Source organism: Clarias gariepinus, chromosome 15, assembly GCF_024256425.1.
Source record: "Clarias gariepinus isolate MV-2021 ecotype Netherlands chromosome 15, CGAR_prim_01v2, whole genome shotgun sequence".
NCBI lineage: Eukaryota > Metazoa > Chordata > Actinopteri > Siluriformes > Clariidae > Clarias > Clarias gariepinus.
In genome coordinates this window covers 22,931,192-22,954,601 of record NC_071114.1, presented here as the reverse complement: position 1 = coordinate 22,954,601, position 23,410 = coordinate 22,931,192, and the positions used below count along the sequence as shown (strand labels likewise).

The 23,410-nt window shown below is 39.7% G+C and overlaps 1 protein-coding gene across 4 annotated transcripts in view; it reads left to right on the top strand.

The window, feature by feature from the left end:
- Positions 1 to 23,410, top strand: part of LOC128543343 (A-kinase anchor protein 13) — a 93,499-nt gene that overhangs the window by 23,866 nt on the left and 46,223 nt on the right. For all 4 annotated transcript variants that reach the window (XM_053513737.1, XM_053513739.1, XM_053513738.1 and 1 more), the window contains exons 4-8: positions 1,998 to 2,285; positions 5,454 to 5,631; positions 8,178 to 8,373; positions 9,764 to 11,600; positions 14,322 to 14,389. In XM_053513737.1, coding sequence (XP_053369712.1) covers positions 1,998 to 2,285; positions 5,454 to 5,631; positions 8,178 to 8,373; positions 9,764 to 11,600; positions 14,322 to 14,389 — 2,567 coding nt within the window. The remainder of the gene's footprint in view (positions 1 to 1,997; positions 2,286 to 5,453; positions 5,632 to 8,177; positions 8,374 to 9,763; positions 11,601 to 14,321; positions 14,390 to 23,410) is intronic.

Sequence of the window (23,410 nt, the reverse complement as noted above, 5' to 3'; positions counted from 1 at the left end):
ATGACCCAAGCTTTAGTCTTTCAGTCTTTATGCGTTTGCGGGTATAATATTTTGGCAGTAAGTTATGAGACATGCGTTTCTTATGACATGTTAATAATCGAACATAGTGTGCGTTCTCATTTCCTGAGCCCTATTGCGTTATGATGAATGATCTTTTCAAGCCTTTGTTAGACAACACCATGTCATTTCAGTTCCTTTTTTTTTTTTTTACTTTTGGGTAACTCGCTGGCTGGGAAACAGCAGGCTTACACTGTGTATAACCGCAGCCTCGCTCGGTTGATGTAACCTTGGACTTTGAGTGCAGGCCCGTGTGTTGTTGTGTAGAGTGAGACTTAGCTGTCACATTTACAGGAACCACAGGCTCCTGCTGTACTAGTTATGACTTGGGTGTGCGTTGTCATACAGATAATGAGTTCGCTTTAAGGCTGTAAAGTACTTTAAGACTGTGAGCTTAAGAGGAAAGTGGGGAAAGGGGGGAAAAAAACACCATTTCCATGTATACCATGCTTTTGGTATAAGGAGTGTAAATCCCAATGGTCGACGTGCAATACGTAAATCATTTGTCATGACCATATCATTACTGATAATAAGTTCAGGTTAAGAAATTATATTCACTTACCTGAGTCACATTTATTTATGTAGATTTAATCATTACTGCTTTAATCAGTGTTTAATATTTAACATTACTGTATTATGCTTTTTATACAGTGTAATATATCTAGGCAATATTGTGATACTCTGTCATCGAAATAGTGCAGATTTAAGTGCATAAAGTATATGCTCACTGGTCACTTCATTAAGTACACCTTGCTAGTACTGGGATTCAGACCTACCTTCATGGCAAAAAATCAACAAGGTGCTGGAAACATTCCTTAGAGATATTGGTTCATATTGACATGATAACATCACGCAGTTGCTGTGGATTTGTCAGCTGCACATCTATGATGCAAATCTTCTGTTTCACAATATCCCAAAGGTGATCTATGGAATTTTGGCGACTGTGGAGCCCATTTGAGTACAACGACCTCATTGTCATGTTCAAGTTTGAGATGATTTTGGTTTCATGACATGGCAGATTATCCAGTGCTCATAAAGGAATAGATATGGTCAGCAACAATACTCAGGTAGGCCATGGCATTTAAACAATGTGCAGTTGGTACTAAGGTGCCAAAAAGGGAAGCCAAGAAAATATCCTTACACCATAACACCACCACCAGCAGCCTGAACCACTGACATAAGACCACAAGGTGGATGCATGCTTTCATGTTGTTTACACCAAATTCAAACTGAAAACCACCTGGAAGTTGAAACCGAAATCGAAACTCATCAGACCAGGCAATGTTTTTCCGGTCTTTTTCGTGAACCCATGAGAATTGTAGCCTCAGTTTCAGAGTTGCACCCGGTGTGGTCATCTGCTGATGAAGCCCATCTTCTTCTAGGTTCAACAAGTGGTTTGTTCAGAGATGCTTTTCAGCATCTGTTGTAAAGAGATGAAATCTAAGTTACTGTCTGATTTCTGACGTCTTCAGGCCATTTTGCACAAAACTGCCAACTCCTGGATATTTTCTCTTTTTCAGTTTATTTTTTGTAAACCCTGAAAATGGTTGAGCAGTTTTGAAAATATTAAGACATGATTTCTTGACAAAAACAACTTTCTTCCCCAATCTGATACTCGGTTTGAACATCAGCAGATCGCCTTGACCATGTGTACTGTACATAACTGTACGGCATGTGATTGGCAGGATTAGATATTTGCATTAATAGTAGGGCTACATACAGCATACATACAAGGCCTCAGGTTTAATAACGCTGTGTGAACAGATACATACATGTGCATATCACAGTGGGTCAAGCAAAGGACATAGATATCCAAGATCACAGGAAATAATATATTGTAAAGAGAAAAGAAAAAAAAACTAGAGCTGCTTGTGTGTAAGGTTGCAAATAATGACAAATAGTAAGTAAACTCTTTTTTTCTGTGTTTTCTCCCGCTCCAGCCCATGACCGCTATGAGTCTGTGGTGGTCACTCTGTGTTCTGGGGGTCCAGATGGCCTCGCTCATCACCTGTCCTCAGAACAGATGTGTTTTGTCAAGGATTTGGCCTTAGACATGGCCCAGTTCCTGGTGAGTGCAGCAGGCCAGGACGAAGGGACAGAGGGCGCACTGCTGCTGAATGAGTGTCACATCCCCCTGCAGGAGTGTGAGAAGATGGACCAGAGCCTGGCGCTTGCCTTCAGACACCTCACACTGCCTCCCAAATGGAGTCTTTTAGGGGGCAATAACGGTGAGATCCACTGCAGAGACAATATGTTGACGATCCGGTCCATGCAATCCAGGGAAACTTTGTATAAAGAATCAGTACTTACTTTTGAAAATATATATCAAGCAGAGCTGCTACTGCTGAAAGTGAGAAAAGACAAAGTTAATTCTATTCTAGATTTCTGTGAGTTTTTTAAAAGCATAATTGATGTAATGCATAAATGCTTCTGCTTACCGTAAGAATGATTAAGACTCCAATTCAAGGAAAACAAGTGGAAAGATTGCAGACTGGGATTTCAGTTCTTAACTTTTCAGTCGTAATATGCTACACAACCCAAGCCAAAAGTGATCCAGGACACCATATAAGCTGATAAGAAACATTCATTCGTTTAAAAACCCTGTAGAGGGCATCTGAGAATCAAAATACAAGCTAATTTCTGACCAACTGAACAGTTTATCTGTTTTGAATATATAAGCAGTTAATAATTATTTAAAAATTAGATGTTATTTGAATGGTTTAAGAAGTCAATAGGCCGCAGGATCCTGACAGAACTTTTCTCACATAGCAGCAGGAAAAAAAAAAACTGCTGTTATTCTTAACCTCTATCTCTGATTTGTCCAATTTCACATTCCTATTTGGTTTCTAGGGTTACCATGATTATAACGCATGCCATTCTAGGACAAATATTCGGGCTGGATTATAATAACAGCTCTGCGTCATTAGGACTCGGTCTCTGTACATGGAGTTGAAGCTGTGAGGCCAAATTGTATTTAGACCTCATGAGTCTCAATGAACATGAGGTTAGTCATTCATTTATTTTTTTGGCATTGTCAACAGGTCTGTAGCTCTACGTATAATGTTTCCATAAGCCGGAATAAAAAGTTTGTCATGCTTTCTTCAGTTTCTGTAGCAATACCTCATACTTTCACACCCAAGCATTGGATTAACTCTACAATAACTATACAATACGATGGGAGTTTAAGTTAAACCGAGACTTTTAAGAATCTTTGTAATAAGACAGCACACTTAGGTGATGAGACTTTTAGCCTCAGTAAAACATTTAAATGGTGCAAACATTTTAAAGAAGGCTGTACAACCGTGAATGATGAGCCAGGCTGAGGTGGCTCGGAGCCACTACAGTCGTTTCAGTGAACATTCAGTAACGACATGTCCTTGGAAATCCAAACGTTGGAATCGTACACACAATCATTCTCGAACACCACTTGCACATTACAGGAACTCAGCTGGAAGTTATTGCCACATCCACTGTACTGTCCTGACCTCGTTCCAATCCTTTCCAACATGGAGTTCCTGGGAGGCCAGCATTTCAGACATTAAGAAGCCAGTCTGATCAAGGCTCCAGTGTACTAAGAAAACTTTTACCTTGATGGTAGTAACGTAGTAACTTATTAACGTGCATTAATGTAGCAGAAGATTTTATAGAGAAATGAAGGTAGTTGGCCTCTGAGTGGCGCAGTGGTAAAGTGCTTGTTCTAGCATTCGGAGATCCTGAGATCGATTCCCGGGTGATGCTGTAATCTCTTGCAGTCGGAGGTCTAGGACTCTCAGAGGGGAGGGATGAGAGGTACTTCGTGCTTCCACATTAATCACAGCTCTACAGCCAATCGGGGGTGTCTGAGAGCTCGCGCACGCGGAAGGAGCGGATAGCACTGTCCTTCAAGTGTGATACGCCGCCCAACGGTGCGTGAGCGAGCAGTTAGAAAAAGATGCAGTCGGCTGGCGTCACGTGGTTTGGAGGGAACACATGATAGTATTCGGCCCTTCCAATGGAGTGGTAATATTAGCCTAAATGTGGGAGCCCCCTAGTGGCTGGTGAGGAATTGGACACGACTAATTTGGGGAGAAAATTGGGGAAAAATCCAAATTAAAAAAAGGTAGTTTTTACTCTCATGGCTGTGTTCTGTTATTCTGCACAATCTAAAGTTCTGGTTTGACTTGAATGCCACCTGTAAATATTTGCATACAGTAGTAGCAGGTGGTGTATATGTGTGTAAAGGTAATTGTAGTGTTTTTCTATGTAAGAGGTCAAGCAGAGGTCAAGGTACAGGCCAAACGAGGTTATCACTGGCATATGTAAAATAATAGGTCAAATAAACCGGTCGAAATAATTTGACGAACAAGAAAACCAGACTATGGTTTGATAATATACAAAACAAATGATGTGACTTAGTACCCAAGCAGGAACAACAGGGTTTAAACAGACAAGCTAATTAAAGGGCTGAACAGAACAGAACAGATGTACTGTACATGTTTGGGTAACAAGCCAATGACATGACAAGGGAGGAGACAGGACAAAACCAAAACAGAGGCACATGGCAAAACATTAAAAAAACAAAAAATAAGGCACAAAGGGAACTAAGAAAAGCATGCAGCACTGGGAACTGTGCAGCACGCTGAGATTATTAGAAATAAGTTACAGTCAAGCTGAGGGTGATCAGTAGCACTTTGACATACTAATCATTCAGCGCATGATTAGCCTTTTCCACTGGGGAGGGATTTTGCAAGGACAAATTAAAAGAAACTACACTCTCGTGTTAATACACTATTGTTACAACTCCAACTACATGATGGCAGATTGATTATGTCAATGTGCAGTGTGTGAATGTTATTAGAGGAGCAATCAGAATGTTGATGTTTAAGTTTTAAAGCAAGAAAAAAGAATAGGTGAAGCAGACTTGTACCTTCTTCACCTTGTTCGACCGTCTCTTGGATATAAACCTCGGTATTAAACTATGTTAAACTCAATTCAAAAAGGAGGAGCATGTGTGTGTCAGATGACGCAGAGAGATAGAGAGAGAGAGAGAGAGAGAGAGAGAGAGAAAGCATCTTTTATATACAGTTGAAAGAAACCTGTATTGACCTGGGCTTGGTGCATGTCAGGGCAGCACTGCAAGCACTATTGTTTAGATTTATTTTTCTTTTAATTGAAAATGAACACGAGAACTTTTAGTCCACTCATCATTGATTACATGCCCGGTAAAAAGAAACATGTTGCTTTCTTAAGTCTCGGCTGAACCTACCTACTTTTTTTTTCTTTTTTTGTGTTTACACAATGCTTACAAGGCACCGCGTCACATTTGTTGACGCACTCAATGATATTTGACCTTGCTTTAATATCAGAAACATTACAGACGAGTTGCTTTCTGTTACATGCTGATGTTTGTGTTGTAGAGCCTCAGGAGACTCTTCTGCACTTCGCTGCTCGACGTGGGCTCCGGCGAGTGGTGTCATTCCTCCTGCAGCAGCCCGGAGCGAGACAGGCACTGGCACTTCCCAACAGAGAAGGTGTGACCCCGGCAGCCCTGGCACAAAGCTGCGGACACAGTGCGCTGCTAGAGCTACTCACACAGTGAGTGCATCATCACAACAAAGTGCTATTATGTGGTTTGTATACTAACCCTGGTATCATGTTCAAGCAAACTGTCAGATGGTTATGCAATCACCGAGTGCAGGAAATCTAATATTGTCACAGATGCAGATAAGGATGCATGTGCAGGTGCAGTGTTATTAATCTTGGCAAACAGAACATAAATGAAGCTCAGAATCATGGTCAGGAAGCGTGCTAATGTTAACTAGACAAGGCAAGAGCATGACGAGACAGCTAGAAACGGGTGGTCTGTGGTGGCCGTGTTTATTGGTTCTAGGACTTGGAGTTCTTGTGTAGACATGATAAATATTTTGCAAGTTTGAGTTATCTTACAGGCTTACTATCTGGGTTGCAACATAAAAGTTTTTTAGAGCTATTGAATGTTGCCCAAATACGTAAATGCATAAAAGTAATAAATTAAATAAAAAGTTTTTTTCCCCCCAATTATCTCCCAAGATAAGATTAGTTGTGTCCAATTCCTCCCCGTCACTAGGGGGCTCCCACGTTAAGGCTACTATTGCAACTCAGTCGGGAGGGCCAAAGACTATCATGTGTTTCCTTTAAACCACGTGACGCCAGCCGACCGCATCTTGCTTATGCACCGCTGGGGGCGGCGTAACACACTCGGAGGACAGCGCTATCCACTCTCTCTGCTTGCGCGAGCTCACAGACGCCCCTGATTGGCTGTAGAGCCGTAATTAACGGAGGTCTAGAGAGAGCTCGGCCAATTAGCTCTCTCTAGACCTTTGGCTGCGAGAGGTTACAGCATCACCCAGGGAATCGACCTCGCGATCTATGGATGATAGGGCGAGCACTTTACCACTTTACGAAATTCTAATTTGACCTTTTCTAGCATAGATTAATAATTAGTTTAATTAAATTACTTTAACTCAAAGCTAAGTTTATTTGGCTTACCTACCCACAGTTTAAATTTATGTGATAATTAAACCATGGTGGAATGGTGGCGTAGTGGTTAGCACTGTAGCCTCACAACAAGGTTGAGATTTTGATTCTCGCCTCGGGTCTGTGTGCGTGGTGTTTACACTACCGCTCAAAAGTTTGGAATCACATGCAAATACATATTTTTTTTGGTTTAGTGGTTTATTTTCTATATTCTACAACAATACTGGGGATTTCAAAACTATGAAAGAACACATATGGAATTGTGTAACTATGTAACAACAACAACAACAACAACCACAGTCAATTGTTTTTCTAAGACATGAAGGTCTGCCTTTCTGGAACAGTTTTTGCAAGAACAGCACCATGATGAAACTGGCTTCCATGAAAATTTACCTCTGCAGCAGACAAGAAGTTAATTTAGAGTTACCATCCTCAAAAAAACTAAATTATATCAAATTGTAAAAATAAAACAGTTAATATTATTATTTTCTCATCGACCACCTGAAGTCCTGAAGAACAATAAGCGTGCACATGTAAGCACTGCAATACATAAAGTTATGCAGATACTGTACAGGTCAGGAGCTTCAGTTAACATTCACGTCAAATATCAGGAAGAGGGAAAATCATTTACCATGATAATCAGCATGTTGTGATGCTTTTCTGCTGACTGTGGATGTTTTTGTTTATTTTCCTTGCACAATTATGAGCCAAAATCCTAGGATACTCGAACCAACACCCATGCCAAGGTCAAAGTCACAGAAATCATTTTCCTTCTCCATTTCGATGCTTAATATGATGCATAATTATATGCATTGCACGTCCGCTTCATAATTGGATAATTGCTTGAATAAGCAGGTGTCCCATTAAATAGGCCAGTTTTTGCAAAAAGATAAAGCATCATTTTAAGTGAAATGATGTAGGATGAAATTTTGAAGAGTTGTCCTGTGAGATTCAAATATTTAATCTGAGAAAGGATTACACAGCAGGATTCCCCTTTGGGTAAAGTATATATCTGGGGATAAACTAGGACAAGTTTGAGTGCATCCTGCTATATATTATGTCCTCCTTCCTCCCCCACGTGTAAATAGAGGCTTGTGAGATTATTTTTTGCCACCAAGCACAGGAATATCCCACAGAATATAGAAAAGCTGCTATTTTTAAATCCCTTCCTGCATGAGGTTGCGAAAATGGCCACACGCTGTTGAGTTAAATGTGTGACTACAGGCATGCAGATTGCATCATTAATTCTTTTATTAACAGATAATTGGATGATTTGCACTCACAAAAAGATTACTCTTGCCTGCATTGGTGACATCCGTCTGATCCCGATCCATACCACTCGCTTTAATTTGGGCCTCACTAGGAAAGTCCACTCCACCCAGGATTGCACAATCTCTGAGGTCAGATGGAAAAGGTTTCACCCACTACACCTCATATAGAACAAACTGACTGCAGCCGAGGCTCTTCAGCCGAGAGCAGACCCGTGATTTAAAGAGAGCTATCTTCAGTCTACCTGATTAACAGAAGAATGTTTACATTCAGTTTTGAGTGTACATAGGAGCCAGTAATACTGTGATACTGTATGTTTGGGTGTGTTTTATAATCGGGTGGTGTGTTTTGAGCAGGGAGGAGACGAGCACTCAGGATAGCAACGAGACACATAGACGAGTGTGCTCTGGTGCGTATGTGGTGCAGCACCACCCGGATCTGAACACCTACTCCCTGTCAGCGGTCACCGAGTCTGGCACAACGGCAGAAAGCCTGAAGGCAGACGTGCAAGAGTTACGCCGTGCGATTCTACAAAACACAACACTGGTCAAGGTGAGTCGTGGTGTATACAGTACAGTGTGGTCCAAACGTTTGACATCACACGTTTAAATTTGTAGCATTCATTTTTTTAACTACTTAAAACAAAAAAAGTAATTATACAATAAATTTTATATTTAATATTCACGTTTACAAAGTATTTCTAGGCCACTTTTTTAATGTAGGCAAATGTGTGATATTGATCATGTTTTGCATAAAGTTGTGTAATCATTAAAGCAAAAAAGGGATGTACCAAATACCAAGAAACGTTGAACTTCATGTACAGTATATGAACAGTTTGACAGCTCAACAAAAATATACTGCCATTTTTGGACTTTTACACATTTTGGCAAATTATTATTCTCTGACATGCAAGGTTGTCTATAACAAAAAAATATTATTTGAATACTTCTGTATAACTTTAGATTAGAAGCTTTAAACTTCCATCTTTTGTGCAAAGCACAACACGAAGCTAGAAGATGTCCACGCAAAAGTCGCGAAGAGCCAGTCACACCACTTCTTTCTGTCACATGATCAATGAACCAAGGATCACACAGTGACTGCCACGAGCAGTTTGAATGTGTTTAAAGGGTTTTTAAAGAATGTTAAAGCCAAGAAAAGGATGTTTACATTCTGTAACTGCCATTGAAATAGGACTTTATGCGATCTGGATGTTATTCGAAGGCCATGTTATACACTTAATAGAACTATGTGGGATACTATAGTGTAAGCACTGTGGTGTAGCAGAGAAATAATTTACAAAACTTACGAAAAAGTGATTTGTGTACAAGTGATATGAGATACAGTTCCTAAACTGCATTCTTCAATTACCTGCAGTCTGATTTATCAATTGTGATAAAATTGTGGGAGATGGAGTTATAGGATTTTGAGAAATCACACAAAATTCACACTGATACAATTTTAACAAAATATTTTGCCCCTTTGCTACTCAAATGAAACATCAAGCACAAAACCAATTGTATAAGTGTAAAATCCTTTTACAAGTTTCGCTTGTAAAAACTTCAACAATTGAGTTATTCGTTCTTGCTGTCAAACTGTTTACATTTTAAAGAAAAGACTTTTCAGTCAGGTTGTTGTCAATTAAAGTTGGATTACAGTAGAAAGCAATGCAAAACAGAAACACAGACTGCTATGTTTTGCTTTAATTCCGTCTTCCTTTCTTTCTCACGTAATTGCCTTTAAGGAATTACTATATATTAGGACGAAAAATTCTATGTCTTAGAATGCTCTTCTGAATTTAACCTTTTATTATGTATAATGTGTGAGATACGGAGCGGGTGTTTCATATAACTGCAAGGGCTGCTGCTGATAAGATTTAAATGACATTGCATAATTGAAGTTCCATTACAGGAGAAGCTTTTCTTTGTGCTTTTCTTTTATTCAGCTGCCACACATTGCCCAAGAATGTGCAGAGGACTCGGAGGCCTGCTTCGAACACTCTCAGGACAACTCTGTCAACGACACAGAGGAAGAGTGTGAGAAAAGACACAAAAACGAGCATCCATGTCCACTCCGGTGTCAAGAAGCCGAGGGAGATCGTTGCTTAAGCGTCGAAGCCCATACGCTCCGTCCTCCTTCGGACAACGACAACGTAGACGGGGAACGGGCGTGTTCTTGTGAAAACATCGACCGAGATTATGGAGCGCAAGCAGAAAGTGTAGCTGCTGGCATACTAGGTGATAGCAGTGACAGTTTACAGAACAGCTCTGAAGGAAAAAGCGCAGCCCCATCCTGTGGAAAGCAGCAAGAGGAAACTGATAGAGCTAAGGAGCTGATCTGCGAGGCACAGCAGAGCTCCGAGGGGCCTGAAAGGGAGGTCCAGGAAGAGGGGTGCAGCGTGGTGAGAGCAGATGAAAACCAGAGTTTAGAGCTATCGGAGTCAGCAGCAGGGGACATGGGAATCACTCAGTCTTCAGACACACCTGGACTTTCTGACGTGAAATCGTGTTCCCAGGGAGAAGAAGGCCAGGATGAGAGTGAAGTGGGGAATGGAAGCAACAGCTCTCAGGAGCAGGGGGAGATAGACGGAACCAAAGAGAGCTCAGAAACGGGTCGATCAGAAAATGGCATGAGAGAATTGAACGAGGCGGACTTACAATCTGGGAGTCTGTTTATTTTAGCAGATGTGATACATCCAGTGGAAGACAAGCATGAAATAAATTCCAGTCAGACAAGTGACAGCAGTGAACCTAAAGAACAGGAAAACACTGCAAAAGAAAATCCTGATGTACAGGAAGGGGGTGCCCTTGATATTTCCTGTCATGATGCTAAAACAGAAAGTAATCACGAACAATCTGCTACAACGTGCTGCCACAGAGAGGAAACTGATCCTACTCCAGAGGAAACACGTCAAAAGACCGATACGGTTGAAGAACTTCAGATGCTCTCAGGTGAAGAGACTAATCCGTGTAGTTCAGGTTTTGAACCGGATAAAACATCTTCTGTGACACTTGATACTATTTCCCAAAACAGCGCTCACTTACATGAGCCTGCGCTCGAGCCAGACCCAGAAGCGGCCACTGGGGAACCCGACTCAACAGTCATAAGTGAAACAACAGCAGGAAGTGAGAGTGAAGGACAAACTTTGGGAAGGAGCGCTGACGTCTCCCAGGCTGCACTTGGCTCAGATCCTGAATCTTCAACACCATCCAGCGAGGACACTCCAAAGCCTGAGGAAACTGAGCAGGTTTCCGAAAACATGGTACAGAGAGTTTCTGCCAGTGAGCCGCAGGAAGTCGCACAGCATAACAGCCTTAAGTATGAATGCGAGCACAGGCAGGTCTTAACCGACGGTGAGGAAAGGATTTCTTTAGAAAACAACAACCGGACAGAAGAAACCTTGTTAAACAGCAAAGGTGGACTGCCAGAAACGAGTGACGTTCTTCCTCTAAAGAATAATGACGTTTCTCATCACGCAGACAGAGATGCCCCTTTAAACACTCTAGATTCAGAAGAAACTTCAGAATTGAGGACTGCTGGAGACAGCCTCGTAATTATCGAGGAAGAAGTCCAGAATAGCTTGGACCACAGTGAGGCCGTGCTTACTGTCCCAGCTGATATTGTGGACAGTTCAGTCTCACTTGATGAGCACTTAAGACTCAGAGCTGAGGATAAAGTTAAGCCTGAAGCAGCGGACACAGATTCTGTGACAGAGGAGAAAAAAACACAAAAAATTAACCATGAAGAGGATGTCGATGGACATATCAAAGCCCCCCAGGAAGGTGAGACAGATTTCTTTTAAACAGCTCAAAGATAGTTAAGAGGTGTATAAGATATAGTATGAAACACAAGATTTGTTCAGTATTCTGTATGCAGCTAAGGATGTAACTTAATGAATAAAGCACAAGATCGTGTCTTTTTATAGGAACGTAATCAATGATAGATGAAGTGTAGTTAGTGTTAGTCTTTAAAGTTGATTTAGAAATGTTTCAATATTTTTATAACACAGCAACTTGCCAGTGATTATATATGTTGATGATACATGGTATTTGTTTATCCATTCATACATGGATTTTAATAAAGTTTACAATTCCCTTAAAGATAATAAGAAAAAATAGCTTGTTTTTTTACAGAGATACGGAAGTTGCATCGGAAAACTTTCTTAAGAAAGCGCTAACAATGGAGACTTCTTTCAAGAATGCCTAGTCCTAACACTGATTTTATCATGTGTAATAGCAGGATAAGCACATTAATATTAAGCTGTTATATTAAATGAAGTCAGACCTGTTATTAGAGCTGCTATTTTACTTTAACATCTTTTGAACAGTCAGAACCGAGAAAAGAAAACAGAGCTGTGTTAGAATTCTACTGTACAACACTTAGTTCTGACCGAGTGATCTAATTGGACAAGAGGCAGTCCATCAGTGATAATAATAGACTGAATATAACAGCATTGGGACATTAAACTATATGTATCACTTTGTGTCACAGGTGTTCTAACAATTGTTAATTGCAGTAAAAGCTACATTCTAAACCAATTATGAAATTAGGTTATCTAAAAAAAAAAAAAAATCATCTGATAATGTTATGTCATCTTAAACCACAATTAATCCATAATACCTTACCGAGTACTTGCCTCTGAATCGTCCATGTTGTTCTGTTCACAGCTAATGCAAGCTACAAAGCTGAATCCCAAATCCCTCTCTAATCCCGATCAAGGGCACTATTTGGTGTGTGGAACAAGGGATTGTACACCCTAGTGCACTAGCATCAATTTAAGGCTATGTGGGATTGAACCCCAAAACCCCAAAAGTTAATGTTGCTTATATCCTAAGGTTAATTAGTTCTACCAGTCGGGAAAGGATGTGTGTTAGCAGAGCAAATTATCTGGTTAAAGAAACAAACAAACAATTATTTGTTGATAATAAATTGTTTACAAGCAATATCACACTCGAGGGTATGCTGTGGTACTGGATATCAGAGCCGTGCTGTTATTCAGTACAGCAGCACTCCCTCTAGTAGGATATTGCATAATTACAGCACTGTCAAAAGCATGGTTATTTATTACTAGTCTTCTGTGATTTATTTATTTATTTTATTTATTTGGATTCTTTTTGTTTTACATAGTACTGATATCACTGTTGCGTCACACCTCCAGAGATGGGGGATCGAATCTTGATTCGGGTTTGCGTGTGTGGGGTTTACTCTGTGTGCTTAGTGGGTTTTCTCCAGGTACTCCGGTTTCCTCAGAAGGTCCAAAGACATGTGCAATAGATTGATTGGTGTTTCCAAGTTGCCTGTTTTTTGGGGGTGTTCCTGCACCCTGTTATGGATTGGCACAATATCTGGAGTGTAACCTGATTTAGTGCCCTAACTTTCCTTGGATAGTCTCCAGGTCCCCTGTGACCCTCCACAGGATAATAAGTATAGATGATTTTACAATCTAGCAAAAAGACAAAAAAAAAAGTTGAGATAAAATGGCACATTACTTGAGGACATATTGACAATGCTAGGAAGCATTTTACATTCTATAATAATAATAATAATAATAATAATAGTAATAATAATATCTAAATGGATTGCCAAGCTGCATTTGTCATGATCTTAAATCCAGGAAAACTTGTTTTGGTCGCATTTAAAATACATCTTGTAATGTTATTCAAGTTTGTGTACTTTATCTAAGCTTACAATATTAAACGTCATATTGCTGTGTTCACCATACAGTTTTAACAATTATTGTCGTTCCAACACTAAATCACTGGTGTAACATGGCATAGCCATGGCACCTTTCTATAGCCATTATTCTTTTGTGTGCTTCTGTCATAAAAAAACACAAATGAGGCTTATTAATTCCTGCAGCCATTTGTGAACTGCGTCAGCTCTGAGATCATAAAAACAAAAACGTCCTTCCCCTGGCTAAATGCTGATGGAGAGAATGCAGTAACGCTGCTATTAGATCATCTCTGACTCGGCAACGGCAGGAAGAGTCCGAAGGCTTTCTATGATTAACCGAAGCACAGTAATTATTTCTTCTCAAACCCAGAGGAATCGTTAAAAGCAGCATGTGTAACTCCATCCTGCCTGAGCCAAAAGGAAACAGGGCGTGCTCCTGTATCCAAGGATATGTTTACCTTAGAGTGTAGCTTAGCAACGGGTGATGTCATCAAGATAATCAGGAAAAGCAAAGATGACGCTGTCTTCCATTCAGCCCTTTTCCCTGACTGATTATTTTTGTTTCTTTCTATTATTTTATGTTCTTTGCTGTCAAAGCAAAAGCACACGTGTAATGTACGCCCATCAAGGTTATTGTTACCTCTGCGGAATTACATAATCCCGTCGAACTGACATAGCTGGACAGGTTATTTTTAGAAATGTCCCTGATCGTTTAAAAAGATATAAAAAATATTTTCCACTTTCAATCAGCAGTCTAAAAATGGGTCCTACCAAGTTTGTCCCATCTATTGCTGTGCTATCAAACTGAGTGTCGAAATTTGTCTTTACAGAGTTAGACGTCTCCCTGGACGATCAGACGTGTCTCCAAGGTGAAAACAGTGATATTGAGGTATCTGTGGTGAGTACCAGTTTTCCTCACACCGGGAAGTCTGCTCTTAAGTCCAGGATGTGTTAGTCACAGAAGATTTGGGTGTGTGCATGGACTACGATCTTCCCTTTTAAAACATTAATCCAAAAAACGCTGGCATGTTTGTTTTTTTCTTTTTCTTCTTCTTCAAGCCGTGTTTATAAGAAATTCTTTCCACAGAATGAGTAAAAAGAATACGGTACAACAGGTGGCAATGGATAGACACACTATAATTGCATGTCCAACTGGTGGCAGTGTTCGCCCTTGTAAAAGCCACTGACATCGAGACACCACCATTTTCCCACTGATTGGCTCCCTCTAGCAAAACTCTTTATATAACTGACACCAGATGTGGTTTCTGCATTTTCTTTTTAATCGTTATCTTCATGCTTGAAAAAGATAATAAGATGCTGAAGTGCGCAAATAAACAAACAAACCAACCAGATCTCAGCCATGCAGCCATTTTGTGTACAATGAGGCACTAAATGTTTTTTTTTTTTTTTTAACAACCCACATTAGCAGATGTATACACTCTACAGTCCAGCCATGTGCTCTCTGCCAGGGCTCTTAATGAAATTTGCTTTGCTTTTCTCCATGGCGACATTACCGGTTCCGGTTTGTTTACCTAACGCTCTCCTGAGTGCTTCACAAGTGTGCACGAGAGCTGGCCAGAGTTAGTGAGAAAAGCAGCTTCCATTGTCTACGCCTGGTCAAAGCAAAGCTTCGAGCTAGCCTGTGAAGTCAGGGAGCAATGTGGAAGTGTTTACTTTTGGGAGAGGTCAAGCTGATGGGGGTGGGCGAGAAGACAGATAACAGGAAGCCATGTGGCAGTGTGTATGTGTGTGTGAGTTTGTGTGTGCATGTGAGTGCTCCATGTGCGCGCTGCATGTGTGAAAGTAAAGGAGAACACTGAAGCAGTGTATTCTGTTGGTGTCTGACAGAACGCTGTTGCTCATAACGTCTTTGAGGCTTTTTATTATGTGGAAAGAAACAGTGAAGCTAAAGGAGAAGAAGGTTAATTAGCTTTGTTGTGGACCAAACCATTAACCTTTCTAATAAAATAAAAAATCTCACACCATTCATTTACCTATTAGTGAGGTATAAGGAGTATTAGGTTGAAATTACTTTGATGAAATGATGTTGGTCCCATGTTGAATACATGACAATGGGATAATGTTTAATTAATGCACATACATATAATAATGCAAAAAAGACTTTTTATTATTAATTAATAAGACTGATAATAATACCAAACCAATGGCCTAAGATGGATTAAAAATCCAGCTGCTGTGATAAGAACACTGCGAGTATACCACTGGACCACTAGGGATCATGCTGCTAATGCTAGTATATGAGCGCACATAACAATGAGTGCCACAGTAAATACCGGATAACAGCAATTTGCCAAAATATTGAATTGGAAAGCAGACAAAAGGGTTAAAAAACACTTTTTGTGAGAGATCTGATCTGTGAAACAAAACATGATACAGTTTGGATGCATCATATTACTGTAATTTGGGCGCTAAGATGCACCTCATGATGCAGAAAGGCAACATTAAAACACTAAGAAATTTGTGACACACGCTGTGTGCGGGAAGCTGTTCTGTCTGTCCTAATCTCCGATCGAAGTTCTATTCCCTGTTAGAAATTTAAAGGGACCATGTATGGTATGGTATGATTGGATGTTAAACTTCATAAATGGTCCGAATAAAAGCTGTTTGTATTTGCAACATTTTGTTTGGGATTTCCATTCATTTTTATTCCAACATCGTTTCATCAAAGTCATTTTAACTTTCCTAAACAACGTTGTCCTGACTTTGACCCTTATCCTATGTAACGTCCATACAATACAATATAATACAACTAACGGTCACCTGATGTTACGGTTCCTGCTTGGTGATATCCAAATGCTAGCCGGGATTTTTGAAAATGAAATGAGTTTACTTTATTGCGTCTGATTTAAATGGGGTTATTGTTCATATTAGTTATGAGTGAATAGTTTGCTAAAATGCGCATATCTGTATTTAGTTTGCACGAATCTTTGCATGAGTTTGTTTGAATCTTGCTGAAAACAGAGGAGTGTCTCAGTAATGCGAGATTTCAACTTAAGCTCAGTCCATGAAAAGTTCAGTTCATTTAATATATTAATTTGTTACACTTAAAATAACAAACTTAAAGTGTAAAAATTTTGATTATGATTTCATGCACTTAATGTACTGTAGTCTCTCCAGGCTCCATTAAGTTGTGTAGAATTAACTGTAAGTGCACATCTTAAAAAAATGAAATGCAAAAGGATTGAAAGTGCTCTTTTATAAGCTGATGAATACTGAGGCCATATTAATAGATTTGCAGAGATTCGTGTGGATTAATACGAGGATTGTTCATGCAGCAATATACTGTTTTATATTTCTAGACTGGAGTTAGATGCTCATTTTCGTGCATGCCGTCTCATTTATGTACCATCAGAATAATAGTGTCTTACATTTACACTGATCACCACATAACATTAACATATTAACGTTGATTATCAATAGTATACAGTAAACTGGTGACATCATGGGCGTCCAAGGCTCATTTATGCCTGTAGGGAGCAAAGGCCGCTGTCTGGTTCGACTTCAAACAGAGGCCAATGCAGCACAACTTGTCATTAAAAAGTCAATGCTGGACAAGATGGAAAGACATTAGAACCCCCATGGCAGCAGAGACCACCACACACGGGACCCAACAGGCAAAGAGCCCGAGCCTGCCTACCCAGCCTCAGCACAGATAGGATGTGCCAGACAAACAAACAGGTCTGATTCATGGAGGCAAAGCACCCAAAGGATCTGCTGCCAACATCCTGGTGTCAGATACCACAGCACACCCCCAGAGGTCTGGAGGGGAAACTACACAACACTGGATGTAATATTTTGCGTTTTATTGTGATGATCTGTGCATTATGCTGTATTACATTTGACAGCAGAAAAGTATATTTTTCCTTTCAGTCCTTGCTTCTTATGTGATTTTTATAGCATTGAAGGAAAGTGCTTTTGTTTTAAAGGCAATCGTTTAAAGGCTTCTATTGAAAAACAACATGTAACTTTTTTTAGCATCTAAAACTATGCATAATCATAAATGATAGTTAAAACATGAACGTCCTTTAGTTTAATCCCTCCCTTAGGCGGATTCCTTCTTACCTGCATAGGATTGTCAGTTTTACTGTATCGACCTCAGGGCCAGCTGTCTTTTTATGCCTTTCTCAAGTTTGTATTACATTACATGCAGATTTATCCTGATCCGCTGAAGCTGCATTTCCTGCTTATCTCATCTTTAGGGATTATAAGCAGATTTGAAAAAAAATCTGCGTAAAGTGGCGTCTTGTATTTAAGCAACCCCTGGCCTTCCTTATCTACTTTGCTACTAAGGGTGTGTCTTGTTGCGAGTGTATACACAGCGCGTTGATTATCGAGAAGACATCAGGAGGTGCCAGAGGATGTGCATTTAAATCCTGAGGTCATGCAGACCTGTTATCAATCAGCAACACTGCACACACTTCCCTGCAACTCAGGAACTGAGCTCATAGGTGTGATTCAAAGTGGGGTGGGGTGAGTGAATATGGGCATGCTGAGGGTGGAAAAGGGGGTGTGTATGAGTGGATAAGTACAGAAGGAAAGGACATGCAGCTGTTTGTCTTTGTATGTGTGTGTGTGTGTGTGTGAGAGAGAGAGAGAGCGAGAGAGAGAGGGGGGAGCAGAGGGCTGAACGAAGTTGAGCGAGTGAAAGGGGCTGGCTCTTCACACAGATGTGAAAGATTAGGAGTCTCTCATTTTTCCAAAAGCTCCAGCAGCAGAGACGTTGCTCCTAAGGGCCTCATGTTGGAAATAAGACTCATTTTGTGGATCAATTTTTCCTTACTTTTTGGGGGAAAATGTACGAGAGACACAAGCGGAGGTACAGTTTGTGTGCCAAGAGAGGACGAGCTGTGGACGTGGTTTTAATAAAGGTAAGCAAGGTCTGATTTTTATTTATTTATTTATGTTTCTTAGTTGGTGTAACAGCTTTCACAACTAAGTTGACAAAGGTTAATTTGTCAAATTATGGGGAAGTTTAAATCATAAAGTTTAATTTCTTCATGGATGACACTTGTAAAGTGATGAGTATCCAGCAGAATCATGTGTCAGATTGTCTGATGTGCTTGTGTGTGTGTGTGTGTGTGTGTGTGTGTGTGTGTGTGTGTGGGAGCAGAGTGTTTGTGTAATGAGGATGAATCAAGCCTGGGAACCCACTACTGTTCAACACGAGAAGGCCTTATTAGAGATATTATGCATCATTTGAGTCATTAACTTTTTTTCTTTTTAGCCAATTCCCATGAAATAGTACATGAGTGAGGAGTTCTTATATCATAGAGCTGGAAAGGATGGTACATATGTAGTGTTAATGAGTTAAAAAAAATCTACATTAGCTAATAGTGTTAAGGACTTCTTTGTAAATAACAGCACAAAATCATAGGCTTTTCTTGCACTCAGCTTGGTTAGATCATCGTGCTTTCCTGTGCAGATGCCTGTGATTGAACAGAGAAAGCTATAATGAACTGGTCAGTCAGCAGACATTCCTCAGTTTGGTTTTGAAAACCCGCACCACTTAATGACTCCTTAAGGCAAGATATATTTTTCACTTTGGCTGTGCTTTGCTGCATCCATTCTGATGGCTTGAGTACTGTGGCAGGACTCTGTGAGTGCATGTGTGTGTGTGTGAGAGGAGACTGCACGGGCAAAAGGGGTGAGGGGAATTTGGTGGCAGTCTGGAAGCCAGCGTCTCGATCCTAACGGTTTCCTTTGGCCCGCGGCCTGGAGAGACTGATGGAAACGGGCACTCTGCCAAGTGACTTCATACCACTGTACTTCAGGCGAAATCTCTACACTTTTGACGCCATCGCAGATTTAAGACCGAGCTTGGGAACATTTCGAGAATGCCTCTCTAAGAACGTAGCAACAGTGTGGTTACTGAAAGTGTTACCAGAAACAAAATTGCCACCCTTGTTTTGTTCCTTTTCATTTTTTTTCTGAAGAGCATTTTTTTGTTCCCAAGCCTTTTGAATCAGGCATGCATCAAGACTGAGTCCTAGGCCCGTTTATTTTTATACCGAGTGTTTTTATTGGGTGCATTTTTGAGTGTTTGGCTTCCGACCAGACCTGCACACACTCCTCTCCTCAGCGCTACAGATCTGTAATGAGAACAGAAGTAATGCCAGACTCTGGTGGAGACCTCAGGCCATATCTGGCAACATGCTGGGTAGCAGAAGCATGCACTGTGTGTTTGGTTGAGGGGTCTGTAACTGAACAAACAGCAAAGCTGAAAAAGTTTTAGCGAAATAACAGACAAAACACAACCTTCAGGTATAGTATGTGATCTATAAGTCACATCAGTCTGTGGATAAGCAGATGATGCTATTGAGCTAACATTATCACCTTCACAGGGATGCACTGGTGTGTTTATAAAAGGATACAGTTTAGATTATTGCTTTATTGTACCTTGAATAAATTTCACACAGGTTGGCCCAAAAGTCTGACTCCATAGGAAAATATTTATTTAAAAAAATAAATTACAGCAAATACTCAAATTGATTGTTTCAGACTTTCTGCCACTTGTGTATACACTGAATTCAAGACCAATGAACCTCACTTAATGCATCAGAGCTGATGCTGTTACATGCAGAGATGATTTCCTATTTTAGTGTAATAATTGCTTTGAGCCGATTCAAATGACCCTAAAGAAAATATTTGAGTGGTGTTTGCTCTATTCCATCTTCTGTTCATAGTTTCAAAGCCATCTTCAGTCTGAAATACACTGGTCCAAAAAAAAAAAAAAAAACACTTTCAAAATTTGAGCCAAGGAATATGCCTTTTCCACCAGGGAAGAACATCATAACACAGAAGTGCTGATGATACTTAAGATTTCTTACAGGAAAGTACAATTTCTGTGAAAGTTTCGAGTACTGTGAAAAAGCTTTATTGTATTCTTATATATAAAGAGAGATTAAATGAAAGAAACGGTAACAAATGTTTTATAAGAAGCTGCAAAGTGCCCAAAGATCCAATTTAAAAAGTTATTGTTTATGTAACAACCTCAGCAGCAACCTCATTTCCCCTTTTGTCTGATCCAATCACACAGCGTTAAACATAACTAGTAGATTAATCACTGGCCTGGTCATCATCTGTCATCATCTGACCCCTTTTTTCCCTGGTTCATGCTTTAAGTTAGATGATTCATAGGTTTAACAAACAAAAAACATTTCTCTAATACTTGTTAGGTACAAAAAGTGAGAGCCGAAAACTTTCCAAAACTTAAAGTAACTTTTCCTTCAATGATCCTGTAGAACTATTCCTTAAGATTGCATAAAAAAATAAAGCAAAATATGAAGAAATGAAACTCTCAAGACTTTTGCACAGTACTGTATAAATTGTTTTATCAGCGTATTTTTAAATCCATTTATTATTGGTTTAAGATTATGCAGATTGTTTTCTAAAGAAAGCCCTGTGAATATCTTGTTGCTACCAAAACAGTATTAGTTTTAAACTGAACTAATAACCAAGACAGAATCGACGGTGTTGAGGTTTTAGTATTTAGTTCACTGTAAGTCCATTTTGGTGAGGTGACTAACTAGAGATGGGAAAAAAAATCGTTTCAGTGACGTATCGCTATTCTTTTGTATGGCAATTCATGTATCGCCAAGCTGACTCCAAAATCGCTGAAAATTATGATTATTGTTATATATAAAAAATAGAATAACTATTTTCACAATGGCAGGCAGGAATCATTCTATGTGTTAGGAATGGTATATCTCCTATGTTTGTTTAGAATTGTCACAAAATCTTGAAAAAAATTTAGATTGGATTGGGATATTCATAAAATCGTGACACCAAAAGAATCACAGTACAAATCTAATCCAGTGTTTCCCACGCATAGAGTCTACTTAAGCGGGCTACTAAAAAAATGCTCTGGTTTGTAATGACTATGTTCTCTGACAAACAGTGCCATCTTTGTACACCAAAGAGTGTTTAGTTCTTAATTATTTATTTATTTTTGAACTTCATCTTACTCTTCACATACAGATAAATGGACGGGAGGGTTTGTAGTTCGGATCTCTGAAATGTGAAATTAACAGAAATATCAAATAATTCAAAATATTGTGTTAAAGGTCTTATAAATTTGATGTTTGTTCAGCTTTTGTGCTGGAAGGTAATGCCAGCCTGTTCCGCTGTGTACCACCGCAGGTATATTTCAGACCTGTGGGAAACACTGGGAAAGCAGTACCCAGGTATTGTGATAATCGTATCCAGTGGTCCCTGGTGATTTCCATCCCTATTACCAACTGTTCACTGATGGATACTTGGGTACAAACCTGTTCGTGGCATTTTTAGAGTGATTAGAGAAGTGACGACTTGAATATGAGTATGTTTTTATGATGCTTGTTGCTGATCCTGATTTAAGAACTGAGCTTAGGCTGTTAATCAGTCAGGGATGTCACATAATGTATTATTTAACTTTGTTTATTTTTTATGTAGTGCATTAGCTAGACATTTTTGCTATCTTAAATTAAGTAGGGGGGTTTGTTACACTTTAGAAAAGCTGTACAGTACAACTTCTTGCTGTCGATGATCAATAGACTTATCATCAAGAGCAACATTTTGGGGAAGACTTGTCTTTTATTCACCTACAGTAGCATTGAATTAAATTTTGTACAGTTGTTCTTGTACAAAGATGCTGTAGTTCCTTGCTTGCCATTATAAATTAAAAAAGAAAAACAATATATTATAAACCGTAGCAAACTGTAGGAAATTTCATATCAGCATCTGTGAAATGTCTGTTGTATGGTACTTCTACCATGCTCCCACTTCAGCTTTATTTTTAGTAAACCATGCATGCACTGCAAAGTGTAGTCATTTTATCACTTAAGTGTCTGGATTTGGGCTTTTCCCCTGTGTTCTCAGTGAGATATTAGTGGTACACACTGGTGGGAACTGCTAAGAGCAGGCTTCTGTGTGTATGTGTGTGTGTGTGTGTGTATGCCTTCTCCGGAGGCACTTCCCGGGCCTGTACGTGGGACAACAGAGTGCTGTGTTCTCTCTCTTGCCTGCTTTCTCAAAGACACACACAGTGGCTAGTCAGTAGCAGTGCGGAAGGTCCCATCAATAGAGCGTTGTGTATTGTAAATAGCTTTAAAACTGTTCAGGGATGCTGTGCTTGTTTTTGTTTCGGCTTTCCCGCTGTAAACCCAATAACGTTTCAAGCACACAGGGATATCATACCCTCGCGTGCCTCAAAACATCAAAAGATACGCAATCGTGGCTGAGTTCGCCTTTCTTTCTTTCTTTCTTTCTTTCTTTCTTTCTTTCTTTCTTTCTTTCTTTCTTTTTAATCTCTGTCTTTCTCCTACCACCCCTCTCATATGCAAACACAACAAAATGTGTTCTCAATTTTTTTTTTACAGTATTCACTCCCTTATGGCTGCTCTTTGTTGTTCTTCAACCCATCCTCTTTAACAAAACAATGTTTGCTTATAACAAAGCAGAAGAGCTATGACGGTCTGTTCCGCGACCAGGTGAACATGCACTCTACCTTTATTCTCACATTCGGTTTGAGAAAGCTTTGTTCCAGACGCTATTAGTAGCGTGTGTAACATGAGAGCCGAGTAAACATTACTAATGGAGGACACGTATTCAACCTTTTCACATTATAGGGATCAAAAGCTGACATTATTACTGCTATTAAACCGGTTTATTATGACTAACTTGCTGGTTAGCATGTGAGATAAGTTTTTCAGGTGAATTGAAAAACATTGAAGAATGCGTGTGCTTTCAGTTAGCGTTCTCTTTAGTAGGGGTGGCTTAATGTACAAAACCTGGACGGCTTTTTCTTTAAAAAAAAAAGAAGAATGATTTGAAGGGAAATAGTCTGTTTGCAATTTCCTGCATTATTTCTAGTAGACATAATAAATTAGTATTAATCAATTGACTGCTGACTAATTGAGTG